The following is a 21,249-nucleotide window of genomic DNA, read 5'->3' on the forward strand; positions in this document are numbered from 1 at the left end:
TTTCGCTCATCCGCGGCCCCGCGCTCGGTTATTTCCGTTGCAGCTCAACCCCGCCCCCGAGGGCGGTGGGGGAGCTAGAATTAACTCTTTGCACTATGGGTCCTGGCAGCTCCAATAGTGGCATCGAAAGGCGCGCGCGCGCCCTCACGCTTCTTGAGGTTATTTGCAAGCAGCTTTGCCTGTTATTTGCATATTTGGTCTGAGCTCCCTTTTCTCTTCCCGCCCTGCACTTTTTTCTTTCGTCCTAACACAACTGGGCCCCCGAAGGACCCGCCGCACAAAAGCACCAGGCAGTGACTTTTTTCTTTTTATTGCCCCTCACCGGGCAGAGGGTGTCGGAGCTGGGTTGCCCGGCTCAACCAGCAATTGTTACTGTGTGTGCAGTGGGGTGGTTTGCCCCTCCAGGAAAATGCGAAACTGGGAATGTATTAAGTCAAAGAAAAAGCCAGTCCAGGAAAGACTGTCCTTGGTCCTAAGGGGTTTTGGCCAGGGTGGGACCAGACCACAGTACCAAAGGGACAAGAACATCCAGCATCAATCAGACGTCCAGGGAGGAGGCAGGGGACAGAGAGGGAGTTCTAGATGGCGTGGCAGGAGCGGGCCCAGAGCTCCCTGCCCCCAGCACTCGCCACTGAAAGATGCTAGCATCCTTGCCACCTAAGGAGACAAGGTATGAGTCGTCGTGTGTGAACCGGACACTAGTCACATGGCTGCCATGACCTGAGTACATACGGCTTGGCGCCTAGATGAGGAAAAAAGAACAATTGCAGCAATGGCGAGGTCCCAAACCTACCCGCCTGGGCCCAGTGGTCCCCTGAGGCCTCACCTTGGCTCGAGCGCACGGATACTGAAAGAGATGGACTTTGCAGAAGTCGTCTGCCACCGCCACCACCCGTTCATTGTGGGAGCGGCAAAGGGAGTTGATGTCTGTCCCATCAGAGCCATCAGGCCACACACCTAACACAACAGGTTGCCTGAGCCAAGCTGCTACCCACGACCTAGAGCCACTGCCCTCCAGACAATCCTTCCAGTCCCAAGGGGCCTCCTAGCCTGGATTTGCTGCTGTGATACCCACCCCAGGTGGCACACACCCAGTATTCTGAGCCCAGCACGGGTTCCTCCCTGTTTCCCCAGCCCTCCTCAAGGGCTCCTGACCCTGGCTCACCATACACGTGGAAGCCCAGCACGCAGGTGTAGGTAGCCCACTCGCGGTCTCTGCTCTCATAGCGATTCCTTAGGAGTTTGCAGCCTCCAGACACATCCCCTGGGTGGAAATTGCCCTATTCAGCTGTCATTCTTTCCTCAGTTGAGTGTGAACTAACCAGGGTGCAGCGTCCATTATGACCCCCACTATGTGCTTCCTAAGTTCTCACTGAAGTTGTTTGATTTGGTTTGGCTTTGAGATCGTCCTGCATGGTGGTACATGCCATTAATCCCAGTACTAGAGGAGCAGACATCTCTGAGTTGCAGGCCGCCCTCATCTACAAAGTGAGTTCCATGACAGCCAGGTGACAGAGGAAACCCTGTCTCAGAAACAGAATCTAGCCTAGACATGGCTGGAACTTTCCATTCCTGCCTCAACCTCTGTATAAAGTACTAACAGTTTTCTTATCAGCCTCTCTTCCTAAATAAAGTAGCCCCTCCACACTTGCCCTAAGAAGCTATCCTAAAGTAGTGTCTTCTTAGTGCATCATTTTTTCTTTGTTTTGCATTTTGAGGCACAGTCTTCCTATGTAGCCTTGCCTGGCCTGAAACTCGATATGTAGATCAGGCTGGCCTTGAACTCATAAAGATCCAGCCTCCCAAGTTCAGTGATTAAAGGCATGCACCACAATGCCTGGTCCATTTTTCAACTCCCTTGAGTTCTTGTTGGAAAAGATATAATGTGGAACTGTAGTTTACATACGTACTGGATTGTTCCTATGTGTACAATTCTAACTCCATTTCCCTCCACATCAGCCTCTCCTCGAATACCATCATCCCTCCTGACTAACTTCCTGTTTGCACCCACATAATCTCTTAGGAGACATAATTAGGTAGATGACAAATGCAAGAACAGCAAGGGCCACTTAGAGACTTCAAAGCCAGCCTAATGAAAAAAAAAAAATTAAATCCCCCCCCCCCATCTCCCTGCCACTCACAGTAAAGAATCTCATAATCCCCAGAATTGGACATGATGAAATTCCCATCCTTGGACCAGTCAAGGTGAGTGATAAAACTGGAGTGCCCCTGGGGAACAAGAGTCAAGAATTTGACAAGATGGCTACCATTTCCCATCCTCAGACTAGCCCTTAATGCATCAAACCCCTGTTACTATGCCCACAGCTAACAAATCCCACCTTCCACCCCAGCGTCCTTACCATACATCTGCCAAAGCGGCTGGACTTAGTGCCACAACTGGAAACACTATAGATGTAGATCATGTTGTCATGGGAACCGATAGCCAGGTACAACCCATCTACAAAGAAACTTATTCAGACAAAGAAGAGCCAGCGCAGGACCCACGTCCTGGGTGGGGGGTGGCTCCCACCTGGGCTATACCGGACAACTGAGAGCTGTTCATTGCCATCAGTGATGTCAGACACAATCTCTCTGGTCTCTGTGTCCAAAACCAACCACCTGAAAGGGAGAAGAAAGGAAGGGAGAGGGCAGTATGTAAGCCCACCCCCCAGAGAGGCTCTGGGCAAAGAGTCAAGGAGGATACAGAGAAAAAGAAAACAGCTGTGGTTTCTGGAAAGAGGCCACCACTGCATCCTTAGGCTGGGGAATGGGAAGAGGCTAAGGACATATGAAAGCTGAAGGGCTTCTGATGCCTCCTGGGAAAGAAGAAACTGCAGATCAGGCCAACCACAGAAACCTTGTGGAGTCAGTAAGCTGTCACTTCCCTGTTTGCCCACCCACATCCACCCTCCCAGTCCCACTGCTTCCCCATCCTGGGCTGCCACCCATTCTGCTCCCAGACTGAAGAGTACAGATGGCAGCAGGGGAGAGGAGGCCTGGGCTACAGAGAAGCACCCAGACGTGAGAAGGTGTGATTCAATGCTTTAGTTAGCCTTGGTCACCTCTTGTCCCTTCCCGTTACCAAGAACCCTTCCGGTATTCTCTCACCTCCCTGTGTTCAGTCCTACAACCACAACTGCCCCACTTGGGTGGAAGTCAGCACATAAACCCGTCTCCTGGGAAAAAAAAGAAGGTAAATTCAAGAAATTGTATTTCTAAGGGGCCTGTGAGATAAGGAGAGAGGCTTCAAGGGACGGGGTGGGGGAAGGGTTAGTAGAGCACACATGAAAGTATAAGGGGAAACACTAGAGACATGAGGATTCAAAGGACAGGGTTGGGGTAGGAAAGGGCCCCGGGGTCACAGTCAAAACTGAGTATGTATGTAAAGGTTAAAGGTAACATTTAATGAAAGAAGATGGCTTTCTAGTAAGAGAATTGGGTGAATGGACACTTTGTCATCTTAGTAACTTCAAAGGATCCTCCCAAGGCAACCAGAGAAAAAGAGGCATGAGAGACCCGGGATAGAGCCTAGTAAGGGAAAGACACTGAGAACACCAGCAGTGCTACAAATGAACTCTTTATCTGCTGAACCAAAATGAGGCCTGAGGCAGCAGCAATGCCCAGGGGTCACTTGTACCAGTCTGTACTGAGCTCAAATCTGAATAGTCTGTAACCATACAACCGGTTGTCCCAGACACAGAAGGAAAGGCAATATTAGGGAGTCAGAGCAGGTGTAAATGGTGAACTAAGGGCAGCTGACTCTACCTTTAGGTCCATGCTCCAGGCCAGTGCATGGCCTTCCCCATCCCACAGACAGAGCTGCCGGTCATGGCCACAGGTGAGGAATCGGTTCTGGGAGGGGTGTGTACACAGCCCCCAGAGCTCATCCGTGTGGCCCTGCAACAGAACATAGTTACCACTGCACTTCCTCAAACTCCCTTCCCTACTTCCCCGGGCTTTTGGCTTCCAAACCTGGATAACAGGGGAGAAGCCCTGAGCCAGATCTCCCCTCAATAATGCATTCTTTGTGGTTCCCACCAGCAGCTCAGAGCCAAGCCCTTCAGCAATGGCCCTCACAGCTCCAAAGTGTTCTGGAATCTACAGAGTAATAACAGAATGTCAAAAGCATACTTACTATTCCTCTCCCCATCCCTTCCTTGACCCCAGCCCATCTCTCACCTCAGCCTCCTGGAGGGCCACCAACCCAGGCCCCCACTGTACCAGCCGTCGGTCCCGCCCACCACCACTCAGCACTGTCCCATCCCGTCGGAGACACAGGGCAAAGATGGACCCCTCATGAGCATGGGCCTGGGCCACGATTGTGTAGGTCTCTGTTGGTAAAGTCTAGGTAAGTCATGCTCTTAGAGTTCCAGTAAGTAGGGAAAAGAAGAGCTTAGAGCATCACAACACAGAATAACTCCAGCTACTGAGCACCCACAGAAGACTCTCTAAGCCTCATGACTGCCAATTCAGCTCATAGTAATAGTGGCAAAAAAAATTTTTTTTTCTTTGAACTGAACTTTGAACCTGAGATTTTAACAAACTCAAATCCCTAGCCCTCTCTCCTTTACTATATGGCTCCCCACCTTTCAAGATCAGGGAGTCTAGAAAGTTCTCAAAAGTCTAGAAAGTCCCAGGAAGTTCATCAGTTCTCAACATAACTGGAAACCCTCTGCTCTGTTCCCACAAAATTTCTGAGATACAAACTTCCTAAAAGCTAGCCCTAACCACATACCTTTGGCCCCACCCCTGCCTGGGGTCTTGGAATCAGAGACACTTCGACCCCAGGTAAGAATGTTCCCCTCAGAGTCTCCAGTGAGAATGTTTCCATCAGGGAGGAACACAAAGCAAGGGATAAACTTGGGTTTCTTGTATTTCTGGAGAGGGCAAAGAACAGGTATCATAGGACAGTTACGGATAGTGGGGTACATTCGAGTCTACAGATGTCACAGGACATTGGGGGTGCTGGGGCGCATTCGAGTCTACAGATGTCACAGGACATTGGGGGTGCTGGGGCGCATTCAAGTCTACAGATGTCACAGGACATTGGAGGTGCTGGGGCGCATTCGAGTCTACAGATAACAGGACATTGGGGGTGCTGGGGCGCATTTGAATCTACAGAGGACACTGGGGATGCTGGGGCGCATTTGAGTCTACAATACTCAGCCCACTTCCCTCCACTGCCTCACCCATCCACACCTCACCCCAAAAACACCCTGCTTCCGGGCGAGGATCCCATTCCCAGGAACCCCTGTTCCACCACTCCAGTTCCAAAAGTGGACATGAGATTTTCCACTGGTGACAATACAGCTGCTGTCACGAGGGCTGAAGCCAACAGCGAGGACTGAGTCATTTGTACTCTGAAGAAAGGAAGACACTTGATTCAGCCACCCTAAGTTCTGAGCACCTTCATTGTCTTTTATGCTTTTCTTCCTCTTTTTCTTTCTTTCTCTTTTTTGAGACAGGGTTTCTCTGTTTGATCCTGGCTATCCTGGCACTCACTTTGTAATAGACCAGGTTAGTCTCAAAATCAGAGATCCACCTGCCTCTGCCTCAAGTGTAGGATTAAAGATGTGTACTACCATATATCCTGTTTCGGTTTGTTTCTTGTGACAGTTTCATGTATCTCTGGTTGTCTTAGAAATGACAATGTAGCCAGCTGAGGATGAGCTTTGAACTGATTCTCCTGCCTCCACTTACCAAGTGCTTATAATTATGCACCACCACAAGTGGCTATTTTGGTTTTTGATTTGCTGTTCTTGGTTAAGAGAACTTACTCTATAGATCATCCTGCCGAGAATTCTCAGTGATTCTGCATTATCTTCTTGAATTATAGCTATGAACCACTACACCCAGCACTTGACTCTTCAGGGTTTTGTTTTTTTTTTTTAAGATTTATTTAATGTATATGAGTACACTATAGTTGTCTTCAACACCAGAAGAGGGTATGAATCCCATTACAGATGGTTGTGAACCAACATGTGATTGCTGGGAATTGAACTCAGGACCTCTGGAAGAACAGTCAGTGTTCTTAACCACTGAGCCATCTCTCCAGCTCCCTCAATTTTTTTCCCCCAAGATAGGGCTTCTCTGTATCTCTGGCTATCTTGGAACTTACTTGCTTTATAGACCAGGTTGACCTTGAACTCACAGAGATCCACCTGCCTCTGCCTCCTGAGTGCTGGGATTAGAGGCATGCACACACCTGCCCAGCCTTTTACATTTACTTCTATTGCCATATTGAGATTGAGTTTAGGGCCTTGTGGGTGCTGTGTAAGCATACTATTGGGCTACATCCTCAGCCTTCCTTTCTTCTGCTCAGTCTCCAGAGTAGCTGGGATTATAGGCTTGTGCCGCTAAAGTCTACTCTGTAACTCAATCTGCTTCCTAACATCTGGTCTGCAAAAGCTCTGAAGCCCCAAGATAATTCTTCCTTGGAGGCTCTGGTTGAAGGCTGAAGATATAGAACAATAGTAGAATGCCTTCCTGGCATATTAAAAACCCTGGTTTGACACTCAACACTGCAAGGGGGAGGGAAAAGTCGATCCCTAAAGAATTATAGTCCCTACTAGAACTTCTGTAGTTCTATAGTTCCCAATGCACAGATGGAGAAACAAAAGCTGAGAGAACTGAGAGTTTGCCTGAGCAGAAAGAAGTGTATGCATAAGTAACCCTGGACTGTGTATTCCACCACTCCTACCCTACCCCGGATCCAGGAACCATCAAGCCACCTAGGCTCCTCACCTTGATCTCAGCCAGCTTCACTCCCCGGCTACAGTCCCACACTGACAGCATGTGCTCATTGGAATCATCCACCACACAAAGAAAAGCACCATGATCCTGAGGATGAGACACAGCCTGTGAGTCCTGGAGGCCTGGGCATGCCTGTCATCAGACAGGGATTCTTTCGCAGGTTGGGAGGTCAAAAGAAGTTAACTGGTCTCTTTCTCAGGAGAACTGGCTGTGTGAGCCCAGAACACCAGACCCTCCCCAGGCTTCCTGGTAAAATCAAAGAATGGCGTCCTGAGCAAGAATAAGGGTCTAGCTAGATATGGTGACACACGCCGAAACAATTGGTGGGTAGAGACAGAGGATCAAGAGTTCAGAAACATCCTCATCTACATACTGAGCTAAAGAGGCCAGCCTAAGGTACGTAAGACCCTGCCTCAGAAAACAGCCATGTGTGTTTTCTTTAGTCCCAGGACTTGGGAGGCAGAGAAAGTGGATTTCTGTGAGTTTAAAGCCAGCCTGGTCTACAAACTGAGCTCCAGGACAGCCAGTGCTACACATAGAGGAACCCTGTCTCAAAAAATGAAAACAAACAAACAAAAAAAAAAAAAAAAAAAAAAGAGATCTAGAAGCTTTGTGCCCAGCTCACCGCTGCTGAAAAGGCCAAGGCCCCCACACCACGTTCAAAGGCACCCAGTCCAATCTCCTGCAGTTTTAGGAGTGTCTCTGAGTCCCAGATGTGAACCACGGGCTGCAGAGGCTAGTGGAAGAGAAGGGGTCAGAACAGTGAAGAAAAACTGACCTCTAAGCTCATCTCATCTGTTCAATATTCTGCATTAACATTACCTTTCCATCCTTGTCCACACCAGCTGTCTGTCCTGAGGCTACACGGACACCATCAGGGTGAACAGCAAGGCTAAGTAAGGGGAAGAGAACTCTAGAAAAGGCGTCTCTCTCAAGACCTCCCAAGGCATGTTTTCCTTGCAGCAAGGCAAACTGTCTTTGCTCCCCTTCTACCCATAGCCAGACCCCCTTCTTGTCAAGCCCACCAGCCCCAGACCCCAAGACCCTCACCATCGAACGCAGTCTGTGTGACCCCGGTAATGTCTCTGGCCGCCACCTCCAGGACCCCCTGGGCCTCCCCCAGGTCGGTACAGCACCACTACACAGGCAATAAAGTAGACCACCTCCCCAGAGCGCAGCACAAATAGATTAGAGCGAGAGTCACGACCCCTGTACCCATAACTGCGTTGGGGACTGTGGTCAAGGAAAGGGCCAGACCAAGGACAGGAAGAGGAAGAACGGAACATAAAAATGGCAAAGCTCCCACTTGCGTTACCATCCACGTTATGGTGGTATGGGACAATTCACAGGATTCCTTGTCCACCCACACACACACAGAAAGAAACTGTGAAGAAAGAGGTGGGGGACCCATTGTGGGAAGGGGTGATGCCCATGGAACTGAATAGGATACACCCAGTCAAGGCTCAGGGTTTCCGGGGGTGGGCCGCTGGGCAGCTCCTCAAGACTACGGATGCCAGACGGAATATACATGGTGATGGGACGGCCACGAAGGAACATCTTCACAGAAATGCCTTCTACAGAGAAAAGCAGAGAAGTAAGCTTCGCTTCCAGGAGGCCAGAGCAGCAAACCCACCACACCTGACAGATCTCCCTGAAGAAGCTCCTAGGGTTGTAGCCCAAACCCTAATTCCATCATGCAGGTTCTTCCCTCTGCCACTCTATACATACCTAAGTTATAATTGCTCCTCCGAGATCCGGGACCCCCAGGACTGGACAGGGGGTCTTTGATCCCCCGGCTATTGAGAAGAGATAAAAGTATAAGACCCGGATCAAGTGTCAAGACCTGAGAGGGTTAGCACAGAAGGTTTCTCCCAGTCAACCTGCTGGTGTGGGGTGACTGTCAGAGCATAGGGCTCTAGAGAGATGGGGACTTTTAGTTCTAAAAAAGAAAGGGAGGGAAGAAATGAGAGAGGAAGAGAAAGAAGGAAAGAAATGGAAGAAGAAAAGGAAAAAAATATATAAGGGTGAGAGAACAGAACCATGAAACTATAGCCTTGTGCCCTTCCGTCTAGGCCCCTACCAGCCTTTTTATTTCTATATTTGTAAAATGGGGCCAGAATATAAACCAGACCAGCCTTTCAGGAATCTGGGAGGTAGGCAAAATCTCTCAAAAGGAAAATGACCATTGAACTCCAGAGGTCACTGTCACTGGGTAATAAGCTGACAATAACTCTTTAGAGAACAGAGTAAAAGGTGAGAAAGGACAAGGCTGGAGTGGACTTTCAGGTCCACTAAGACAGTGACCGCCACCAGCAGGCTTGCTGGCACTAGGATGTCCTTATGTTACAGGAGTAGGCAGAGCAGGACTTTGTAGGGAGTGGGGATCAGCTGAAGCTCTGGGGACAGCCATCTGTGAACGAGGGCTGCCAGGTATCTTCCCAGAACTCCGGAGGCCAAATAAAGACTACTAGGCCTTTTACACCAGCTTAGGCTACAAATGAATTCTAGACCAGCCCAGGCTATGGTTTGAGACCCTGTCTCAACTTATTAAATAAAATGTCACCAGAGCTTTTAGCTCCTAGAATTTTGAAAGGTGTGTTGTGATATGAATACATCAGCAGAACTAAAATCAGGAAAAATCAGGCTCACAGCTTGACTCTGTGACCTCAGGCAACTGATTGCCCTCTCTGAGCCTGCTCCACCTGTGAAGCAGAAAGCAGGAGAGACTACCCATTACACCAGAAGTGATACAGGGCCTGAATGACAGGGAGGAGAGTTTTAGCACAGGGCCCAGAACATTGCAGGAGTCCCAAGGAATGCTTTGTTTCTTTCTTCCTGTTGGGTAATGAGGTCACCCACCCCACCCAGGAATACAGAAAGTCAAGAAGCCAAGCCTGGAGGGGGGATACGGCAAGTTAAAGGAGGAAAGGAAGGCTTACCCACCTCTCTGTGCTCCCCGACCGCAATAGCAGGTTGGCTGAGGAAGCTGCCTTCCTAGAGAGTTTCTGCCTGGGTCGCTCTGAGGGGGATGATGAGGAAGAGGAATTTCTTCGGGGACTGGTGGAGCAGAATGAAAAGGTGAAAAATCAAGCCTGCATCCCAGACTTCCCATCCATCCTAGTTACCTCCCACCACAGGACACCTACGTGTCAGAACGCTGAAGGGGTTGCACGGGCCTAAGGATTCCTGGGGGGCCAGGGGAGCCTGTCCCACTGCTGCTGCTGCACCCTCCTTCAGACTGGGTCCCACTAGGCTCTTCACTGCCCCCCTGAAGAGCTGGAGGCCCATTGCTCAGGCCAGGGGGTTCAGAGGAGGATGGCTCCATCTCCAATTCGCCCTCTGTTTGGGTGCCTCGGCTCACCAAGGAAGGGCTGCACGTAGGTGGCAGTCCTGGGGGGACTGTAATGCTGCTGGAGAGATAGCAAATTAACCTGATGCCCCAAAGTTTCCAGGAAGAAAGAATGAGCGTGCTGGCTTGTGTACCTGTCCCTTGTTGGAATTGATAGGCCAGAGCTCTGCAGGGTTGTGGTGGGGCCATGCAGCCGCAGCAGGCGAAGGGCTTCTGCCAAGGCTGCCTTTACCAGTTCCATTTCTTCTTCCTGCACCCTAAGCCGCTGGCTCAGGGTCTGCAGGGTTTCGTGAGCAGGGCCCTCACCTGGGAAAGGGGAAAGAAGCACTTGGAAAAGTGCCACTACTTTTTAAGGTGGAGATGGTTCTGTCCTCCCACCCAGCATTACAACCCAACCCTTTCAAGCAGTCTAAAGCTTGAAAGCTCATCCAGAGGGAAGGAGATGGATGGAGATGGGAGAGGATCAAGGATCTCCTCCTCCCAGCAGGACAGGCAACAAGCCTGGCAAAACTCTCTTCCTGCTGCTGTCTTGGCCTCCGCAAAGACAAAGTATTATGGGGTACCAGGTGGGGGAAACGTGGAATAAGGCCTTGGTATGTGGGAGTTGGGAAGAGAGAGGCAGGAGCAATACTGGTAAAGAACCACAGACCTCTCTCACCCCACCAGCAAGTTGCAAGTCTTTACCAAGTGCAAACACAGCCAACGAATAAGAAAATGAACTGGACAGTAAAGTCAAACCGAGGGGCCAGGGTGGAAGGAACACAATCTGGTGAGTATACAGAATATCAGTGAAGAGCTGTTACAATGTACATCCCAAGGTAACTGTAGAAGTCAGAAATAAAACGACCCGGAATTCCCGGGGAAGAGGCCCAGTGTGACACAGTGGTCAGGAAAACTTAGAGAACCAAGGAACAGAATGGCGTTAAGAAGTCCAAAAATGACAGTAGCGGGTTCCTAGGAACTAGAATTGGACAGCCCGAAGAACTGAGGAGGATGCTCAGAGCCCCCGGGGCGCAGGAGCACGCGAGCACGCCACTAGACAGCGGTCCAGCACTGGCAGTGCCTGTCGGGCTGGCGCTCAGGGAATCCAGGCCACGCCGTCCGCCCCGCCCCGTACTCACCGGGCCCCGCTGCCCCGTCCATCCGGCCCCCGCGTTGCTCCGAGCGGCGTCGTCGGAGATGTCTAAGCCGCGGGGGCCATGGCTGGGGAGAGGGGAAGGAAGCACCCGGGCGCGCGCAGAGAGGAGCAGTGCCACCCCTCGGGGGCGCTGTCGAGCGTGGGGGACAGGAATTGGAGGGGGCGCTGTGGAACCGGACCTCTTACTCTCCCCGGGTGGGCTCCCAGGGTGCGGTGACGGGGCCGTCCGGAGCCCCTTGCGCCGCAGCACAAACAGGCGCGGGACCCGGAGTCGCCAGCAAGCGCGGGACGGGGGCGGGCCAGAGGGGGGGGCGGGCCGCCAGGTAACCCTTCCCTGTCCGGGACCCGAGGCTCTGGAGGGAGGCGGGGACACACGGCTGACCCTTCACCCCGCCAGGCTCTAGCCGGGCTTCCGGCCCCCAGGCTCCCAGAGGACCTGGGAGGGGACGCCGGGAGGGCCTGAGATCTGGGTCTCTAAGCCTGGAGCCCAGTGTACCAAACTCTCACTTCCGCGAAAGGGCAGGGCGGGGTCACGAAATGGGCCTTCAGCCTGGGGGCGGGGCCTTTCCTAAAGGGCACGGCTTAGAAGCATCCTGAATCGGGGCTGGCAGAGGGTTATTAAGGCTGGAGTAGAAGGATGTCCAGGGTATTGGGGTCAGGGTGGCATTAGCCCTGTTGAAGCCAGGCTGGGCTGACTCAGCATCCTGCCTGCCCTAGCCAACCCCAAGCCCCGACGGCTTCTCACTCCTTTGGGCAGAGATGGGAGATGGCGCCGGTGCTGCCCGTGGTGCTGCCCCTCCAACTTCGTATCCGTTTGGCACAGGGGATCTGGCTCCTCTCTTGGCTGCTGGCGCTGGCCGGTGGCCTCACCCTTCTCTGTAGCGGTCACCTCCTGGTACAGCTGTGGCACCTTGGCACCTTCCTGGCTCCCTCTTGTTCATTCCCTGCCCTGCCCCAGACTGCGCTAGCAGCAGGAGCAGTGGCTCTAGGCACAGGGCTAGGAGGTGCAGGAGCCAGCCGGGCGAGTCTGGATGCAGCTCAATACCCTCCCTGGCGAGGGGTCCTGACTCCACTACTAGCGGTTGGCGCTGCTGCAGGAGGGGGGCTGCTGACCCTTGCCCTGGGGCTATCCCTGGCTTTGCCTATAAGTCTCCACCAAGGATTGGAAGAAGGCCTGGAGGCTGCCTTGGCTCACTACAAGGACACAGAGGTGCCTGGACACTGTCAGGCCAAACGACTGATGGATGAGATGCAGTTGAGGTTTCATTGCTGTGGGCGCCATGGCTACAAGGATTGGTTTGGTGTTCAGTGGGTCAGCAACCGTTACCTGGACCCCAATGACCAAGATGTGGTTGAGTAAGTGATTGATGTGCTTCTCTTTTTTCTTCTCATCCTCAGACTCCCTCCTTTGCCTGGAAATTCTTACCCAGATATGCAACAGAGTAATGACTGAGAAAATGGATTAAAATTCTATTTATTAGCTCGGGGCACACGGCCAAACCACTGTGCCCATTCCTCGTCTGTAAAATGGAGATAGCTCTACCTGTCTTTATCTTCCAGACAGGCTCCTATCTTACAGAGTTGTGGAGATGAATGAATTATGCAAGCTTGGATAGTAAAGCACTCAGTAAATGTTTTCTAATCATTTTCCTCAACTGCCCCTGCTCTCAGATGCACCTCTAGGCCTCTACCTGCTGTCACCTAACTATCTTGTCTATGCCTTTGCAGCCGGATCCAGAGCAACGTGGAAGGTTTATATCTGATCGATGGCGTCCCCTTCTCCTGTTGTAATCCGCACTCACCCCGGCCTTGCCTGCAAAGCCAACTCTCAGACCCCTATGCCCATCCACTCTTCGATCCTCGGCAGCCCAACCTAAACCTCTGGACCCAAGGGTGCCATGAAGTGCTGCTGGGGCACCTGCAGGGTCTGTCAGGCACCCTGGGAAGTATTATGGCTGTCACCTTATTGCTGCAGGTCAGTCAGCCAAGGGTCCTGACTCCTTCTACTTTCAGCCCTGTGGCCCCAAATCCACTGACAATCACCCTTTCCACTTGCTTTCCCCCTCCCCCTACAGGTTCTAGTGCTCCTTGGTTTGCGGTATTTGCAGACAGCGCTGGAGGGCCTTGGAGGAGTCATTGATGGGGAAGGAGAGACCCAGGGCTATCTTTTTCCTGGTGGGCTGAAAACCATACTGAAAACTGCATGGCTACAGGGAGGGCTGGCCCACAAGCCAGCACCTGAGGAGGCCCCACCAGATGAAGAACCTCCCAAGGAAGTTCTAGCTGAGGCCTAGAAACCTGAATGGGTGGGGGTGGGAAGGGGGAAGATGGACACATATGGAAAACGTACAATTCTTTACTCGGGTTCAGTGAAAGGGAGGTTCCTGGGATTACAGGAGTTAGAGCAGTCAGAGCTGGACTGTGAGGAGAGGTCCAGTGTTCTGGAGCCCAGCCCTTGCAGTCAGAACCACCGAGGTTGAGAACAGAGGAGGGTATCAGGGAAGTGACAGCCAAAGGACTGGAAACTTTCTAGCATACAGATTCTACAATAAAGTTTGTGCACAGAAGTCATTGCTCTCTCTTTTGTCAAGGGGATGGGCCCTGAGGGGCCGTGCAGAGGAGGAACCCAGCCTGTGTAGGATAAGAGAGCAGCAAGCAGGTTTGCCAAGTGAAAGGAAACATGAAGCCCCTCCAGGTTGAAATTCTTTATTCTAGAGGTAGGAAAGGGATCGGCATGCTCAGGTGGGGAGGGTCCAGCCCAGCTCCTCTAGCCCCCCACTGCATGCTTATCCCCCCAATAAGTTACCCAGTTTTCACAGCTACCCTCCCTCCTGAGTCCATCTGTCCTGCTCCACCCCAGATGGGGCTGACCTGGCTCACTACAGAAGCTGCTTGTCCCCAGTCTCCAGGCAGTGCCACATGGCAGGCTGGGGGAAGGGAGGGAAGCAACTGGGCCACACCCTGTGGTTGGAGGGGCTGCCTCTAGTTCTGAGGGGTCAGGTCTTTTTTTAAAAAAAAAAAAAAAAAAAAAAAAAAAAAAAAAAAAAAAAAAGCCACATCCTGGGCTGGCCTGGAGCCCAGTCCCACAAGGTATGTGCCTAAAATAAGGTAGAGTCAGGGTGAAGTTGCCATCACACCTCAATGGCTGGGTCTGAGCCCAGGCCCTGCCGTTGTAGCTGCTCCTCCTGCTTCATCTTAGGTTTCTCTGTCCGGGTGTGCCATACCAGTACCTGTGAAGAAACGTTTAAGGTTAAGACCAGCCATAACCAGGGCCTTTGGGTATGTGATCTAAAATGGATTTCACCCCACCCCAGCTCCTTTACATTCAGAGTTGGTATATAATATATGAAATATTGGAGTGGGGGAACTTTACTGTGTCTAAAATGGGGCTTTGTTCCTTGTCTCTCTGATATACACATGGTTTCACAGAAGTCTGCAAGATGAAAGGACAGGAGCCCTACCCTGACTCTCAGTAGCCCTTTTCAATAGAGTGAAAGCAAAGTTGGTCATAGAAACCAAAAGAGGGTTTCTCCTGGTTCAAACACCCATTTCCACTTCTGTTAGCTGCTCATCCCAAAGTGTTTCTCCACCCTCTTACCTGAGTACAGTTGGCAGCCCGTGGCTCCAGGTCCTTGGGATCTACAAGATGGCTCAGGAGACTACTTTCCAGGTGGCCCCGGGGTGCAGTAGCATCAAACTGGGCATTGGGTTTAGCCAACAGCAAGGGCAGGGCAACTGCAAATCCCGCCATGTCCAGGGGAAAGGGCCTGTTGGGTTCCCATGCTGTGTGGAAACCCACAACGCGGCCATCCTGTACCTGAGGACCCTCAAATCGCAGGCCGCCCACCAGCCCCACAGGCCACACTGAGACACCACGAGTCCAACGCATCTGATGGAGATTAGAGAAGAACAGAGGGGTGGTCCAAGGAAAAGAACTACTTTGTATATTGACACCCCTCCCCTACCGTTTCCCATCTTCACTCACCAGCCCACACCAACACTGGTAAGCAAGAGAAAGAAGGAAGCTGGTCCCACCTGGTTCTTTCTCCATCTTTATCCCAGGGCTCACCTCCTTAAAGAGCTCCCGGCTGTAGGTGTTGTCATCGTCAGCAAAATACACGACTCCTTGAGTCCCCGGTGGTGGTGGGTCCTTCTCCCCCCCAACAGCACCCCCTTTTCCTCGGAGCCAGTCAAGGGCCTTGTTGCGCTGTTCTACTCCTCGGGGCCGGACCCAGCCGGGCTCACCTTCCCTAAGCCGCTGAGCCTTAGGGGTAAGGACAGCCAGATGTGTGAAGAGGAGACCAGAGGCAGCCAACAGCCCTGAGACCAGTGGGGTAGGGGTCTCAGCATCCTCCACCAGCAGCCAGTGTAGACGAGGCACCAAGCTCAAGGTCTGGGACAGCCGAACCAGCTCTGCCTTTTGTACCAGTCTGTAGAGGGAAAGATGCAGGAAGAAAGGGGCCAGGTAGTCCTGGCCCTCTACACTTAGAATGACAGCTGCTCCTGGTCACTGATCACTGTTGGCATCTTCTCTGGCATTTCCTCTACCAGTGTCTGTCTGTCTGTCTGTCTCTCTCTCTCTCTCTCTCTCTCTCTCTCTCTCTCTCTCTCTCTCTCTCTCTCTGTGTGTGTGTGTGTGTGTGTGTGTGTGTGTGTGTGTGTGTTACTTAGGATGGAATCCAGGATTTCAGGTATTCAAACAAGTATCAAGAGACTGCCAAGTTACTTCCCTCTCTTTTGAGTGTCAATTTCATGCAGATATTCACCTGCCCTATCTTTCCAGTCCACAGTCATAACCCACTTCAACCCCACGACTCAGGCTGCGGCAAGACTACAGGAGAAACGACTTGGGATCAGATGGATCTGGGTTTGAATCGTTTTGTAATTTGTTGTTCTTTGACCAGAGGTCTCTTATAGCTAGGCTGGCTCAAACTCATATGCTAATGATGGTCTTAAATTACTGCTCTTCCTGTTGCTGCCCTCCAGTTCTGGTATGCTACCACACCCTGAACATTCAGTTTCATAGTTTATGAAGTGAAATACTTTGAGAAATGGCTTAATCTGAGTCTTGTTTACTCAGGAGTAAAACTGGATTAGAAAGATAGGCACATGGGCTGGAGAGATGGCTCAGTGGTTAGGAGCACCGACTGCTCTTCCAGAGGTCCTGGGTTTGGATCCCAGCAACCACATGGTGGCTCACAACCATCTTTAATGAGATCTGATGCCCTCTTCTGGTGTGTCTGACAGACAGCTACAGTGTACTCATATATAATAAATAAATCTTTTAGAAAAAAGAAAAAAGATGGGCACAGCTACACGCGCCTTTAATCCCAGCACTTGGGGAGACAGAAGTAGACAGAACTCTGTGGAGTTTGAGGCCAGCTTGGTCAAGTTCCAAGAGAGCCAAGACACTACATAGAAAGATCCTGTGTCACAAAAGTAAATAAATAGGCCAGGCAGTTGTAGCACATGCCTTTAATCCCAGAAGACACAGGCAGCTGGACCTCTGAGTTTAGCCCACCCTGATCTATAGAGTCCCAGAATAGCCAGAGGGCTACACAGAGAAACTAACTAACTAACTAAATAAATAGAATGAATAAGGGTGGGAAATGTAGCTCAATAACATTTGTTAGCCAGTGTACAGTTCAATCTCCAGTAACAAAGTAATAAAAAATTAGATGAATATTTTGTAACAGTTTTATTAGTTTTATTATTGGCTTTTTGAGTCTCATACTGTAGCCCAAGCTAGCCTTAACTCAACAACTTTCAGGGCTCAGTCTGAGTGCTCATACTACAAGGATGTCATCATGCCTAGCTCCACTATTACTCAGTTTTAGGGATGGAACCCAAGGCTTTGCACAAGCTCTACAAGCACTCTGCCACCAAGTTATACTTCTCAAAGATATATTTTAGGAAAACAAGATGGGCTGGCCATGGTGGCACACACCTTTAGTCCCATCATTCAGGAAGCAGAAGTAGACAGATCTTTGTGAGTGTAGACCAGCATAGTCTACCCAGTAAGCTGCCAGCCATTGTGAGACCTTACTTCAAATTTTAAAAAAAGAAAGGAAGAAAGAAAGAAAATTAAAAGAAAAGGAAAAACGAGAGCTGGAGAACTGGTTAGGAGAACTTAGTGGTCTTGTAGAGGACCAGTGTTTGATCCACCACCTCCCCATCGTCTCACGCCTGCTTGTAGCTCTAGTTCAGGGGACCCTCTCCCTCTTCTGGTACCTGCACACTTTCAGTGCACATACATAACCCTCAGACAAAAACATAAAGACAAAAAGTAAATAACTAAGCAAAGTAACAAATTCTAGTTTATTTTAACTAATTGGATTTTTAAAGACAAAACTCATGGGCCAGTTTGTTGAGTGTGCCTTTAATCCCAGATCTTAGAAGGTGGAGGTAGAGAGGTGTTCCAGGCCAGCCTGATCTACAGAGCAAGCTCTAAGGACAGAATGTCATCTTGTAGCCTAGGTTGGCCTCAGAATCATACCATCCCTGTCTCAGGTCCAGCAGTACTGGGGATTATGAGACATGAGTCAGCATGTCATGACTGGCAATACAATGTATCAAGTAAAACACTTTACAAATGGCTCAAATTTACTCAGGAATAAAGCTGGATTAAGAAACTGGGCACAGTAGTAAAGACACACCTTTAATCCTGTCATCTGGGAGACATAGGCAGAGGAATCAGCCTAGTCTACAGATTTCTAGGATAACCCGGACTATAAATAAATAAATAAATAAATAAATAAATAAATAAATAAATAAGAAAGAAACACTAAAGGCCATGTTCTTTTCTTTCTTTGGTAAGGCTTCCAGAGAGATTTATTTGTTTGTTTGTTTGTTTGTTTGTTTCATGTATGTGAATACACTGTCGCTGTCTTCAGGCAGACCAGTTGTTTTCAGGCATCAGATTCCATTACAGATGGTTGTGAGCCATCATGTGGTTACTGGGATTCGAACTCAGGATCTCTGGTAGAGCAGTCAGTGCTCTTAACCACTGAGCCAACTCTCCAGCCCCAGAGAGTAGTTTTAGAGGAAATCCTGGTCATTCTCCAAATGAGAAAATTATTTAACTATTTCTTCATTTTGAGACAGGATCTCCCTGTGGAGCTCTGGCTGGCCTGGAACTCACTACCTAGAACAGGCTGGCCTAGAGATTGGGATTAAAGATGTACATAATCTATGCCCAGCTATTTAGTTCATTTTCAAATGCCCAGCCTAAAATTGGTTTAAAGAAAGCACTGTATGTGGTTTGCCTCTTTTAGGTTTCCTCACAGTTTACATTGGTTTGCTGCTCAAGGAGTTGGTGGTGTATATGAGTGTGTAAGTCCAGGATGGCATGTTGAAGCATGTGTTAATAGGCAGGACTTTTTGGCTGCAGGTCCCAAACCACACTTCAAAATTTGACTTTAACAAAAAACAGAAAACAAAAAGAAGAAGAGAGGAGGAGGAGGAGGAGGAGGAGGAGGAGGAAGAGGAGGAGGAGGAGGAGGGGAGGGGGAGGGGGAGGGGGAGGAAGAGGAGGAGGAGGAGGAGGAGGAGGAGGAGGAGGAGGAGGAGGAGGAGGAGGAGGAGGAGGAGGAGGAGGAGGAGGAGGAAGAAGAAGAAGAAGAAGAAGAAGAAGAAGAAGAAGAAGAAGAAGAAGAAGAAGAAGAAGAAGAAGAAGAAGAAAGGAAAGAAAGAGAAGCTGGTACAAAAACATTTCTAAAGGCTAGACAATCTGCCCCTTTCTACCTCCTCCAACCTTCTACTAGGAATCACTGCCAGAGCCTGGCAGATGCTAAGTAAATATTATTCCACCAAACCTACTTAGCTAGCCCTGTTTTCTAAATTTAATCAGAAGTTTTTGTTTGTTTTGTTGTTGGGTATTTTCTGTTTGTGCATTTGTTCGTTTTGAGACAGTTTTACTCTGTAGTCCAGGATGAATGTCAACAGTAGTCTTAGTGCAAATTTAGTCTCCCAAGTGCTGGGATTACAGATACCAGCTACCATATCTGGATCTGATCAAGAGATTCCCAAGAAGAGTTCATTCATTGGCAAGCTCAAATTTTCTTTCATACTTTATTGTCATACCTTAGAGTTTAGCAATAACTCAGTAATCTACCTAATAATCCTTTGCCTGTTTTATAGGAAATAAAACATTTTCCCACAAATCTGAATAAAAATACAGATAATTTTTCATAACATTTGGCAAACTTTAGTTTAAGCATCACCCCCAAGTTCAGTGCCTCCCCAAATTCACCATTAACCCTCTTCTTGTTCAACATAGAGCTCCTGAGTGTACCGGAGCCGTACCTGGCATAGGTGGGAGTAATGACATAGATAGTAGGCAGGGCCTCAGGCTCAGGGGGTCGGGCTGGGGCAGGGGGTGGGCGACGGAGATCAGCTTGCAACTGGGATATCCTCAGGTCCTTCTGCCGAAGCTGCTCAGCTGCAGCTCGAAGTGGAGGGAGGCAGTCACAAGGCTGGCCTGGCACCAGGAAGCACCAACATGGAGATGAAATCGTGACAGAGAATCACAGGACAGTAAGTAGTTCAAAAACCCAGGGACAATTCTTTTTAACTCTTAGCCCGTACAGAAATTCCCTTGTAACTTGTTTCTTTAGGACGGTGTCAGGGAGTTCTCTTTCCATCAAGAGACACGCTTCACCGCTCACTGTTACAGTTTTAAGCTAGGTCTTGCTGTATGGCTACAAGCTGACTGACCTCACACCCCTAAGCCAGTGGCCTGTTTTCCTAATGGTGTGCTACAACATTCAACTCTTTATTTTTAATCAATTCCATATGTCACTTTACTGTTCTTTATTGAGGCTCCAACCCAGGGCCTTACACTTGTGAGTGCTCTACCACTGTGCTACACTCAGCCCGGCCACTATTTTAACTTGTACATTGGGATGATTATCTGCCAGCCTTTCTACCCCCTCTACTTTCTGATTCTAATTTTACCTTCCAGACATAACAGAATAATCAGAACTGCTCGAGGCTCTCATGTAATGGCACTACCTAGCTCCTGCATAAAAGGCTGGACAGAATCCCCTCCACGGTTACATGACCCCTGGCTTGTCAGTAAGTTTACTGATTCCATCACACGATAGATATTTATTGAATAAAAAGGGGGAAAAACAGTCCCTACTCTCATGGAGCGTTTAGTGGAAGACGCAGACACTAATAAAACCATTACAAACTGCGATATGGGCCACTTAGAAAATTAAAAGGGATCAAGACTAATAAGGGTTACTTGAGCTAAGTCCTGATGTGACATCTGGCCTAAAACCAGAGGATGAGAAATAGATGGCCTGGGGGGGGGGGAGCACAGCAGGTCAAGAGCGGGAGGGGACGATGAACCTGGGGGTTCTCAAAAGCCTTTCAGCAAGCCGGTCTGAGAGACAGAGCAAGGGGAGGAGTGGAAAATAGGTTGCTCGGCGGCGGGGTCATTTGGGGCTTGGGCGGCATCCGCAGAGTTGCAGACAGCCGGGAGTTCTAGACGTGGCCACCGAAGGCTGTCCCGAGGGCCAAGCGGGAAGCAGCTGTCTGCGGTATCATCCCCTGCGCCTCGGGCCGCCCCTCCCCACCCCGCCCCGCTCACCGAGCTGCACCAGAGCGTAGAGGAGGCCGGCGATCGACACCAGGAAGTAGGCAAGAAACACATTCTTCAGCTTCAGCTTCATGGCCGTGCCGCCGGGGCAGGCGGGGTCCACCGGGGACCGGCAGGGACAGGTCCGCCCGGCCCTGGGCCCTCCCGCCGGCCCCGCCCCGGCCGCCCCGCCTTCCCCAGGCTCCCTTAATAGTTCATGGGAACACCGGGCTGTAAGAAACACCTAGGACCACTTCCGGCTAGTGGCGTCCCTCCCACAGGCAGCTTCCGGCCCCGCCTCCTGGTAGGCCATGCAGTGACGTGACGCTTATATCCGCTGGGTCTAGCAGTCGTGGCTGGCATTCCAAGAGTTGAGCATGTACAGCTGTATTCTGTGTCCACCTTGAAGCTCCGAATTGAGCACAA

General features: G+C 50.3%; 3 protein-coding genes and 1 pseudogene across 5 annotated transcripts in view; 1 reads left to right on the forward strand and 3 right to left on the reverse strand.

The window, feature by feature from the left end:
- The window catches only part of LOC308417584 (RNA-binding protein 42-like), a 431,329-nt pseudogene that overhangs the window by 409,943 nt on the left and 137 nt on the right, over window positions 1-21,249 (reverse strand). Inside the window, exon 2 of the transcript in view lies at window positions 20,948-21,054. The product of the transcript in view is annotated as an RNA-binding protein 42-like (transcript). The remainder of the gene's footprint in view (window positions 1-20,947; window positions 21,055-21,249) is intronic.
- On the reverse strand, window positions 276-11,494 carry EML3 (EMAP like 3). Of its 2 annotated transcripts, none has more exons than XM_080912292.1 (22): window positions 11,224-11,494; window positions 10,237-10,408; window positions 9,900-10,160; window positions 9,697-9,810; window positions 8,482-8,549; window positions 8,204-8,327; window positions 7,804-7,974; window positions 7,576-7,645; window positions 7,379-7,489; window positions 6,745-6,840; window positions 5,205-5,360; window positions 4,736-4,877; window positions 4,180-4,331; window positions 3,973-4,098; window positions 3,766-3,897; window positions 3,109-3,176; window positions 2,531-2,619; window positions 2,361-2,458; window positions 2,142-2,229; window positions 1,166-1,264; window positions 827-957; window positions 276-742 (listed from the first exon to the last, which is right to left on the reverse strand). In XM_080912292.1, exons 1-22 carry the CDS (start codon window positions 11,243-11,245, stop codon window positions 539-541), a joined length of 2,694 nt encoding a protein of 897 aa, XP_080768418.1. In that variant the 5' UTR covers window positions 11,246-11,494; the 3' UTR covers window positions 276-538. The 2 variants fall into 2 exon arrangements, with proteins under 2 accessions (XP_080768418.1, XP_080768417.1); XM_080912291.1 differs by having other exon boundaries at window positions 9,900-10,163.
- ROM1 (retinal outer segment membrane protein 1) lies at window positions 11,613-13,609 on the forward strand. Its single transcript, XM_080912296.1, has 3 exons — window positions 11,613-12,596; window positions 12,969-13,215; window positions 13,316-13,609. Exons 1-3 carry the CDS (start codon window positions 12,007-12,009, stop codon window positions 13,532-13,534), a joined length of 1,056 nt encoding a protein of 351 aa, XP_080768422.1. The 5' UTR covers window positions 11,613-12,006; the 3' UTR covers window positions 13,535-13,609.
- Window positions 14,298-21,062, reverse strand: B3GAT3 (beta-1,3-glucuronyltransferase 3). The gene is made up of 5 exons (XM_080912297.1): window positions 20,836-21,062; window positions 19,545-19,719; window positions 15,310-15,670; window positions 14,839-15,129; window positions 14,298-14,470 (listed from the first exon to the last, which is right to left on the reverse strand). The coding sequence occupies exons 1-5, from the start codon at window positions 20,915-20,917 to the stop codon at window positions 14,372-14,374; spliced, it is 1,008 nt and encodes a 335-aa protein (XP_080768423.1). The 5' UTR covers window positions 20,918-21,062; the 3' UTR covers window positions 14,298-14,371.

Source organism: Micromys minutus (assembly GCF_963924665.1).
Source record: "Micromys minutus genome assembly, chromosome: 2".
Classification (NCBI taxonomy): domain Eukaryota; kingdom Metazoa; phylum Chordata; class Mammalia; order Rodentia; family Muridae; genus Micromys; species Micromys minutus.

What these genes read in the sequence shown, in the direction of transcription:
- EML3 (XM_080912291.1), bottom strand. Translation starts at nt 11,245, where the DNA reads ATGGACGGGGCAGCGGGGCCCG. An exon ending in AGTTGTCCGGTATAGCCCAG is followed by an intron (nt 2,459 to 2,530) that starts GTGGGAGCCACC and finishes GTTTCTTTGTAG; the next exon opens with ATGGGTTGTACCTGGCTATC. An exon ending in GGATTATGAGATTCTTTACT is followed by an intron (nt 1,265 to 2,141) that starts GTGAGTGGCAGG and finishes ATTTCCACCCAG; the next exon opens with GGGATGTGTCTGGAGGCTGC.
- ROM1 (XM_080912296.1), top strand. Translation starts at nt 12,007, where the DNA reads ATGGCGCCGGTGCTGCCCGTGGTGCTGCCCCTCCAACTTCGTATCCGT. An exon ending in AATGACCAAGATGTGGTTGA is followed by an intron (nt 12,597 to 12,968) that starts GTAAGTGATTGA and finishes ATGCCTTTGCAG; the next exon opens with CCGGATCCAGAGCAACGTGG. An exon ending in CTGTCACCTTATTGCTGCAG is followed by an intron (nt 13,216 to 13,315) that starts GTCAGTCAGCCA and finishes CTCCCCCTACAG; the next exon opens with GTTCTAGTGCTCCTTGGTTT.
- B3GAT3 (XM_080912297.1), bottom strand. Translation starts at nt 20,917, where the DNA reads ATGAAGCTGAAGCTGAAGAATGTGTTTCTTGCCTACTTCCTGGTGTCG. An exon ending in GCCGGGAGCTCTTTAAGGAG is followed by an intron (nt 15,130 to 15,309) that starts GTGAGCCCTGGG and finishes AATCTCCATCAG; the next exon opens with ATGCGTTGGACTCGTGGTGT. An exon ending in GGGCTGCCAACTGTACTCAG is followed by an intron (nt 14,471 to 14,838) that starts GTAAGAGGGTGG and finishes GTTTCTTCACAG; the next exon opens with GTACTGGTATGGCACACCCG.